This window comes from Microtus oregoni, unplaced genomic scaffold (genome assembly GCF_018167655.1).
Source record: "Microtus oregoni isolate MIOR12 unplaced genomic scaffold, Mior012 000042F_ref0000377, whole genome shotgun sequence".
Lineage (NCBI taxonomy): Eukaryota > Metazoa > Chordata > Mammalia > Rodentia > Cricetidae > Microtus > Microtus oregoni.
The window spans coordinates 18,887,549-18,897,343 of NW_024543209.1; the positions used below are offsets into that span (position 1 = coordinate 18,887,549).

The 9,795-nt window shown below is 43.8% G+C and overlaps 1 protein-coding gene across 1 annotated transcript; it reads left to right on the forward strand.

Moving 5' to 3' along the window:
• Positions 1-8,710: 8,710 nt before the first annotated feature.
• On the forward strand, positions 8,711-9,526 carry Hdgfl1 (HDGF like 1). Its single transcript, XM_041632585.1, has one exon. The coding sequence runs from the start codon at positions 8,711-8,713 to the stop codon at positions 9,524-9,526; it is 816 nt and encodes a 271-aa protein (XP_041488519.1).
• Positions 9,527-9,795: the final 269 nt, after the last annotated feature.

The window sequence follows — 9,795 nt, forward strand, 5'->3', positions numbered from 1 at the left end:
TTTTTTTTTTTTTTTTTTTTTTGGCTGGGGGCAGCAAACACTGAAGAGACTTATATCTGGCCAAAGTCCTCAGATTAAGTAACTATTGGGTACTAAGGCCTAAACAACCCTTTTGTATTATAAACACTCCAAGGCCAAGAGAACACTACCAAAGAGAGAGTGGTAAAACATTAAAACCCCGATGATTGGAAGAGTGATAAGAAATTATGTCTTTTTTACATTGGTTTGCTCTTTCACTCATGCATTCCCAGCAGCTATGTTTACCTGCCCAGGGTTTGCACAAAATCAAGGCACTCCACATTCTAGTGTGAATAGAAGAGGGCTCCTGCAGATGGTCCCTTGGTTGACAGGCTATTGACATTACATGGCTTCTGGGACTGAGGAGTTACTTTCTGGGAATGTAGTCTCTGGTAGAACGTCTATGCTACAGTGGATGATCACACAACCAAGGGCCAGCAGGCAGAATTTATGTGGACTCAGTGAATTATAAAGTGAGGAAATGAAGACATAAGGAGATGTGTAGAAGGAGGTACATGAGAGTGAGAATGTAGAGTTGCTTGTGGGTATGAGCAATATAAACAAATCTACATATGCAAAGAGTATGACCATCCAGTTATGTAATTATTCTGCAAATATACTTTAGTATGTACATAAATCTCCAATTATTATTCACAAGCATAATAAATTTTATTGAAAGTTTTCTGTTTATATAGCAAATAGCCCATATGTTTTCCTACAGCAGTGCTTGAATCAATATCATGAAAGATTTGAAAAATATTGGAACCATCTTTCTTCCCTCTCTTCAACAAGATTCCCACAACTCATACCATTGATTGCCCATGCATTTCTGCATCTGCTTCTATCAGTAACTGAACAGCATCAAGGTCATCTCAGGGTAACCCACAGAGCTTGCATAGGAACTCACAGACACTGGACAAACAGCTAAGGAGAGCACATGGGGCCAATCTAGGACCTCACCATATATGTAACAGTTGTATAGCTTGGTCTACTTATAGGACTGCCAACAGTGGGAACAGGGTTTGTTCTTGACCTTTTGGCAAGCTTTTGCAAACCCATTTCTCATACTGGGTTGCCTTACCAAGCCTTAATACAAGGGGAAGAGCATAGTTTTATCGCAACCTGATATGCCATGCTTTGTTGGCACTCATGGGTGAACAGAAACAGAGGAGGAGTTGATTGGGTGGGATAAGGGCAGTGTGTGTGTGGGGGGGGGGTGGAATAGGAGGAGAGAAGAAAGGGGAAACTGTAGTTGGAATGTAACATAAAAATATATTTTTTTTTTGAATTTTCAAGACAGGGTTTCTCTGTAGCTTTTGGTTCCTGTTCTGGAACTAGCTCTTGTAGACCAGGCTGGCCTCGAACTCACAGAGATCCACCTGCCTCTGCCTCCCGAGTACTGGGATTAACGTGTGTGCCACCACTGCCCAGCCATAAAAATATTTTTAATTAACAAAAATATGTAACATTTTCCTTGTATGTCTCTCCCCAAAACTAGTATAAAATACACCTATTCATCAGCAACTATTTTTTATTCATTTTAAAGAGACGTTTTCCTTCTGCTGTGGTTAAATCAGAGGTTTCATCAAGAGTTCAACCTCTTGAATTTTTCTTCCTACAAATTTCATAACGTTTACGACTGCTGACTGCTGGAAGTGGAACTAATGGCCAAATGATACAATCCACTTAGGAATTCTGTGTCCTTGCCCCTTCCTTTCCACACTCCCTCATGTAGATGCACATTTGACTCACTGTTCAAAATGATGATGATGATGGCTGTCCTGATTGGGTTTTTGCCAAGATATGCTAGAATTAACTGGGAAGAGGAACTTCAGTTGAAAAAAAAAATGCCCTAGGATAGGGTCATTTCAGGTTCCCAATCCTCAGCTGCCCAAGGAACTAACTGGGAACCTCATCTTGGGCACTAGGGAGCCCCTCTAGGGTCAAGTCTCTTGCCTACCCTAAACTGGCTCCCTTAACTAAGAATTGTGATTCCGTGCTCCCCTATCCACCTTTCCTTTATCCCAATTCTCCTGTTTCCCAGGTCCCCCCTCCTTCCCTTCTACCTTTTCTCTCCCCATCTCCCTTTACCCCCATCCCACCCCATCCCCAAGATCCTATTTTCTCCCCGGAAATTTGGTCTACTTCCCTTAGCCAAGAAGACAACTATATGTTTTTCCTTGGGTTCACCTTCTTACTTAGCTTCTTTAGGTTCACCTCTTGTAGACTCCGTGGTCCTTATTTATGGCTAGAAACCTGAAATGACCCTATCCTAGAGCAATACTGACGAATATCTTGCATATCATCATAGAATCTTCATCTGGTGATGGATAGAGATAGAGACAGAGACCCACACAGGAGCACTGGACTGAGCTCCCAAGGTCCCAAGGAGGAGCAGAAGGAGGGAGAACATGAGCAAAGAATTCGGGACCACGAGGCGTGCATCCACCCACTGAGACAGTGGAGCTGATCTACGGGGAGCTCACCAAGGCCAGCTGGACTGTGACCGAAAAAGCATGGGATAAAACCGGACTCTCTGAACATGGCGAACAATGAGGGCTGATGAGACACCAAGGACAATGGCAGGGGGTTTTGATCCTACTTAATGTGCTGGCTTTGTGGGAGCCTAGCCAGTTTGGATGTTCACCTTCCTAGATATGGACGGAGGGGGGAGGACCTAGGACTTACCACAGGGCAGGGAACCCGGACTGCTCTGTGGTCTGGAGGGGGGGGGGGGAGAGGAGTAGGGGGAGGGGGAGAAGGGTGGGAGGAGGGGGAGAAGGGTGGGAGGAGGGGGAGAAGGGTGGGAGGAGGGGAAGGGAAATGGGAGGCTGGGAGGAGGTGGAAACTTGTTTTTTGTTTATGTTTTTTTTTCTTCTTTTCGCAACAAAAAAAAATTAAAAAAAAAAAAGAAAAAATGCCTCTATTAATCAGATTGTCTCCCTGTGGATGGTGTCACCCCTGTGCTCATGCATTGCATAAGAAAGTAAACTGAGCAACCTTTGAGTAGCAAGCCAGTAAGCACACAGAGCTCCTTCATCACTTCTGCTTCAGTTCCTGTCTCCAGTTTCCAACCATGACTTCCTTTCTTTATTTCCTTCAGTGATGGAGTAAGACCCAAGAGTTATATGATGAAATAACACATCTCCTCTCCAAGTTGATTCTGGTCCATGGTGTTTTATCACAGCAATAGAAGCTCTAAAATAATGCCCCCTTCAGGTGAATTTAGCTCAGATTTCCCTTCAGCTGCTAATGGCACCATAGATAACTGGACTGTTTCTTTGAAATCTAGAAACCAATGGGCAATGATTAAAGAGAGAGTTGAAAAAATATAGTGGTAGTGAATTTGTGGTGATTTTTAAAAGTGAACAGTCAGGAGTTTTCTACCCATGATCAGGAGACATTTCCTGTGCATCTACTAGAATATAAAAAAAAAGAAAAACCATGATTTTAAATACCAGACACATCCACTGTATAAATCCAGAGGCAGTTAATATCTTTAATGAGGACAAAAGCACACAGGAAAACAATTATGTTTCTTTTAAATCATAGTTTACAGCAAACTAATTGAATTTAGAGGTAATTAAACAAGGAAATATCAATTAGATATCTATTGTCTCTCTTGTGTAATTAAAATGTGTTATAACTGATGCTTCATAATTGTTGTTGAGCAGCTTTTTAAATCCTAGCATTAGTTTTCCAGAAAAGAAACTGAAAAGTGTTAGATATTGTCAGATATTTCTCACTCTGAGGTGGTGTTTATAGGAAGTATTTTATAACAACCAAATCCCAACCAACTGAGCTACTGTGAGCATCAAGCGATTTGCTCCAAAACATGTTGATTTTTAAGGCAATTGAATCAGTGTCTAAAAAAAGAAATGGCGAACAGAAAAGGTCTGTTTAATCTCAAAAGGCATTGTATTTTCACCTTCTTCCCCCTTTTTCTAAATGAGTTACTGGGGTGTGAACATACCTGAAAGATGCTGTTCTTCAAAGTTCCAAGTGAGAGGATGCTTCATGAATCTCATACTGAGGTTGTACAGGACAAGTCATCTTTTATAGCATGACACTTGGCTGCTGGTGGACTTCTTCATTCTTCAATGCCCTCATTCAATCTCTTTGATGTATCTTTCCCCTCTCTTAGCACCATGATAGGTAAAGCTTATTCTCATCCATGTTAAAATTGTACTTCACACTGATTTATCACAGAGTATCATGGCAGTATGTTCTCTTTTCTGGATTTTAATACCCACAATCTCATTAGCATTCCTGAAATCCAGAAAATAATATCAGGTGCTATTTTAAACATCTTTGAAAATATTTACCAGAGGTTCAGAAAGATACCATCACCAAACCTAGTCATGTGGGCCTACAATCCCAGTCACTTAAGAGGATAAAGGAGGAATATATCAACATTCAAGGTCAGCCTGAACTACAGAGTAGCTACAAAGCCAGCCTAGAAAACTCAGTGAGAGGCTATATCAAAAGTCAATGACAGTTGTTGATGTATCTCAGTGGTAGATTATTAGTCTACAATATAGAGAAAATTAGATTCAGTATTAACTTCATAAAAAGATAATTTGTAAAATGAAATTTAAAACTTTATATATGAGAATGTGTGTTTGCACATAGCTTTCAGTACACACACACATACACACACACACACACACACACACACACACACAAACTCTCAGCCATGAAATACTGGGAAATAAGTGAAAATGCCAGCATTTTCTGCAGTATGTTCTACTCTTCTTTAAATCTGCCCCATGCCACATGTTTATCAATTTCTACTAGAGTTCATTTCCTGTTTATATAGAGAGAGGGCACACTACTTAGCATTTAAAGAAGAGTTTGGATAATAATGCCTTGGTGGTTTATCTCCTAAACTGAGAAAACAAGAGGTACAATGTCTGTAAGAGGAATCATATTGACCTAATAGAGTCTACATCACCCTATGCAAATCTAAATATTTGTCTTGCCTTCTTGCCTCTTCTTATTATATTTTCTTGAAAGTTTTGGGTAGATTCCTCCCCCAGACCATCACTGCACTTAGTATCTGTGGTGATTCATCACCCAGTTATTGTTATTTGGCTCATTTGGTATGATCCATTCACTGGTGATATCGTATCATAAAAAACTATATTTTGGGTTGCTCTTGTCATCACAACTAAGCTAGTGTATAACTGTTCCTTCTGAACAAAACATCCTTGAAGAGATTTTTTTTATACCAGAGTCATCTTTGTACTTTGCTACCCACAAAGTGAATCGCCATATTTAAGAGGAAAGGAGATGGCCAGAGCAGAGCTACCTACGTGACCTATGCATTCAGAAATTTCAGATTCCTCCCAACTTTGGGATACTGTGGTTTCTCATCTTCTTGAAATTCCACTAAGTGTTTCTAATTTTCTAGAACTTTGCTTATGAACTCAAAAGGGAGAAGTGATTGCATTCATTTCTTTTTGTTTGTTTTGTTTTTGAGAAGCACTTGTTTCACTGCTGATCTTGTCTATTTGATAAAACTGTAGATATCCATGTCAGAAGGACATCTTAAGAAAATGGCTTTAAAGAACATCTAAAAGAACTTGATTACAATTAAGACTATCAATTACTTTTGTTTTGCCTTTAAATGCTATTTCATTTTCCCAGGTCAGGCTTCTGTTGCCCAATGTTAAAATGGATGGTCCCACTTAGCAAAACAAAACAAAACAAAACAAAACAAAAAAAAACTTGGTGTTTTACTGAAAGTGTCTACTGATTTTAATTTCTCACTTACTACACCTCAAAAGAACATCTGTACCATTAACCACTTAATTAGCACAGAAATGTCTTTTTCAAAATGTCCCAGAGTACTGTGATAAATTGGGATAGGTAGCTGAATGTACATCCTAATAATAAGCAGAACTCACACAGAATCTCTTGATCATCCCTAAAGTCAGGTCTTGATTGAGATCAGTCTTTATTTTTAGGCTGTGATCCCCAGCTGGTCTGTGATTCCAATATATTTGACAGGAATAGACATCTAAATAATTGTGAGGCATAAATCAATAATCAACTAGTTTGTTCACTTCTTAGAAAGTAGATAGGAATTATAAGGCGGTAAAGAGAAATTCTTGCAGCACTGTCAGTCCAGTACAAGTGAAGGCCTGTGGGTGAGGCTGGCAGACCTGAAGAATGACAGTAACAAACCTGAAAACTAGTAGGCTTTGTTACCAGACTTTTGAAGTCAGAGATGTATGGTGCTAAGCATTCACTCTAGAAGTTTATTGCTTTAACCTATAACCAATTCTGGCCCTGACACTTGGCAGCAATTATAATTCCTCGGCTTAAAGTAGAAGCAGCAGCAGACAGACTCAGGCAGCAGTAGGCAGTACCTGCTAATGTTACAGCTCTCACACGAACCTTGAATTATGGGAATCTCAGCCACTGTCGCAGGTGCTATCGCTCCCATACCTAAGTAGTAGGTTTTGCCATCTGTGGCTGGTGCGACAGACCTAGACCTAGGGTGCCTGAAACCTTTGGTCCTTAATTGCTTGACAACATCCTGGAACTTGTCAAGCAACTAGGGTCCACAGTTTCTCACCTTCACCACACAGCCCATTGTCTTCTTTACTTCTGCTTCCCATTATTTTGGCTGCCACTGTTCTCTAAAACGACCCCATTGCCTTGTCTTCACTACTGCTGCTACAAAAGTGGATGTTCCTGTCCCCAAAGCTAGAGTGTGGCTACTGCTTTTGTTATCCTGTCTTCCTCCTGTCAGCTCATCCCACTCTACCAATAAGAAAATACAAAGAAGACAAACAACGAATAAATGTCACCTCTACAGAAACTTTGTATTTGACCCAATAGCTCTCCCCATATGACTGGAAAAGTGAAATAAATTGATCTTTATTCAAAAGAAGTAGTGTGTGAGAGCCAATCAGAGGTCTTCTACTGGGTTTAGAGTAGATGAGATGCTTCTCTGGCCTGGGTGAGAAAGGCTGAAGGGTGTCTACCAAAGTCTGTCCTTAAGAATACTGCTTTTAGAGCCAGGCAGTGGTGGCGCACGCCTTTAATCCCAGCACTCGGGAGGCAGAGGCAGGCGGATCTCTGTGAGTTCGAGACCAGCCTGGTCTACAAGAGCTAGTTCCAGGACAGGCTCCAAAACCACAGAGAAACCCTGTCTCGAAAAACAAACAAACAAACAAAAAAAAAGAATACTGCTTTTAAAGGCCTATGCCAACTGTCAAGAGCATGTCTGCAGCCATGGTTACACAATCCCTCTCCTTGAAGCTGTTCCGGTATCCTTCCAGGGACTGTAATGTGACCAAACAGCTATGCTGCCGTGATGTAGTCTTGCTGATATTTATAGACTCAAAGTAGCTAGGATACAAAGAAAAAGTCTAATAGCTGCCAACTAGGGAACTCAAATCACCCTACCTTCAATTATCTTATTTTAAAAAGATAAATAAATCTTTAAGAGGTGTTTACAATAAAAGCTTAACTAGGGTCATTCAAGTACTCAACAATGTTTACCTAATATTTCCTTACCTCCCTACCTCAGAGGGGCAGATAGGTTTTGTTCTTCTTTCTGCGGGGTTGGGAGGTGGAGACGGAACACGAGACACACGCAGGTGCGGGGTTAGGAAGGAGACCCGGACATGCGGCGGTCCCACGTGGGTGTACTTTAATGGGGGGGGGGGGGTTAACAACAGGTAAGGGGTGGGTGTGAAGAGACAGAAGGGAAGAGGGGAGGGAGGGCTTGAGGCGACCCTCGTTTTTAACGGGGAACGCAAGGGCATCTGGGAGAAATGTCCTGCGCATGATTGGCTTCTCATCTAGCTGGTATCAGTAGTCCAGGGGAATGCTGGGAACTGTAGTCTCCAAAAGGAACAACAGGTTTCCTCCAATCTCTCCCATACAGAATCCAATTTTCTCCTCTTACAGAAAAGTACTGATAGTATCTACCATATCCCCAATATTCCCATAATTGAGCCATTATTTTTCACACGTGGGAATTGTTAGATATTTTCATGTATCGGGGTTGCCATGGTGGTGGTGCTGCTGTACACAATTTATCATCAAGAAATCATTTTTAGAGTTTTTGTTCCTACCCCTGTGTCTTTGAGACACCTTAACAAGGCTGCTGACTTTCGCTTTGACAGACTTCCACATGGTCCTTAGCTTCAACCTAAGTTCTAATGATGGGCTGGGCACAAATCATAAAATGGAACCACTACCCTAGACTTCTTAGGGAGGCCTCTTAAGTTTCTGTAGTGAGCAGATACTGGCCACAAAGTAACTGAAAGGTAATTCCAGATTGTTACAAGCATCAGAGAAATGTGTGTTCATTTGAGTCATTGTGTTTTCTTCAATCACAGCCTTTCTAGGCTACTCTGGAATACAACAGAGATTATCTTTATGGCACAGGTGTCTTCAGGATGGAGACACACTGAGACCTTCTCACCACAACCGTCATGAGGACCTCTCCTGCTATTTGCCCTAACATTCAGGTAACCATGGCATTCATGTTAGGCTCCACTAGCCATTGGCTCTCAGAAATAATGCCTTCTTTGGAGCACAACATTCTGAAGAAGCAAGCGTTGCCAGCATCCTCGAGATGGACCCACTGCGCATGCACACTTGGCCCAGCGGCCTGCGCAGACGCCGTGGTCAGCTTCCGGTCGCCAAGGTGGGGCCGAGAGCGCTCGCCATGTCTTTCTACAGCCGCCCGAAGTACAAGACGGGGGACCTGGTGTTTGCCAAGTTAAAGGGCTATGCCCACTGGCCAGCGAGGATCGAGCATGTCGCTGAACCCAACCGCTACCAGGTCTTCTTCTTCGGGACCCACGAGACGGCCTTTCTCGGTCCCAAGCACCTCTTCCCTTACGAGGAGTCCAAGGAGAAGTTCGGCAAGCCCAACAAGAGGCGAGGCTTCAGCGAGGGGCTGTGGGAGATCGAGCATGACCCAATGGTCGAGGCCTCCCCTTGCCTGTGCTCAGAGGAGGAACAGCCCTGTGACCAGGGTCCGGGGCAAGGGGAGGAGCCGGAGCCGGGGCAGGAGCTGGAGGAGTCCCTACCTGAGCTGGAGCCTGAGTCCCGACCCGAGCTGGAGCCACAGCCGGAGCCTGAGATCGAGTGTGAGCAGGAGCCCGAGCCACAGCCTGCTTATGACCTGCTGGATGCCGTGGACGACGAAGAGCCGGGCCTTGCCGAGGCCGAGCCAGGAGATTGGCAGGCCGAGCAGGTGGGAGAGCAGCATGCTGAGGTCGAGGCCGAGGCTGAGGCCACGGAGCCAGGGCGTCTGAAGAGGAGCGCGGGAGACCAGCTTCAAGATGCCCCCAAACGGCCAAGGGAGGCGGCGCCCGGCCCGCTGGAGATGGAGCCGGCTGGAGAGCGCGAGGAGGCTGAGGCCTGCCCCATCTTGGAGGAGCCTGAGGAAGCCCAGGAGCAGCAGCCTCCACTGGAGGAAGATGACACAGAGGAGGCGGTCCAGGCCCTGATTGATGGAGAAATCGAAGGCCTGTAGTCACGGTGTCTGTAGAAGAGCCCTTTACCCGTTCCTGGTACCACCTGAGTGTGACTGCCAAAACCCACTAGGGTTCAGTCCTCACCCCAGTCCACAGCTCCTTCATTTACTCACCTTCTCCAAGCCCAAATTCCTGGGGTGGGTCAGATAGACCGCTTGATATCAACTTCGTGACTTCATTCGCGGCTCCCTTCCCTCCCTAAACTCTGATGGTCATTTTCGATCTCTGCCTGGATACCAGGAGTGAAGGGGGTGGAGGATAGAGAGCA

Excerpts from the sequence above, each read along its gene's own strand:
- Hdgfl1 (XM_041632585.1), top strand. The coding sequence starts at position 8,711 with ATGTCTTTCTACAGCCGCCCGAAGTACAAGACGGGGGACCTGGTGTTT.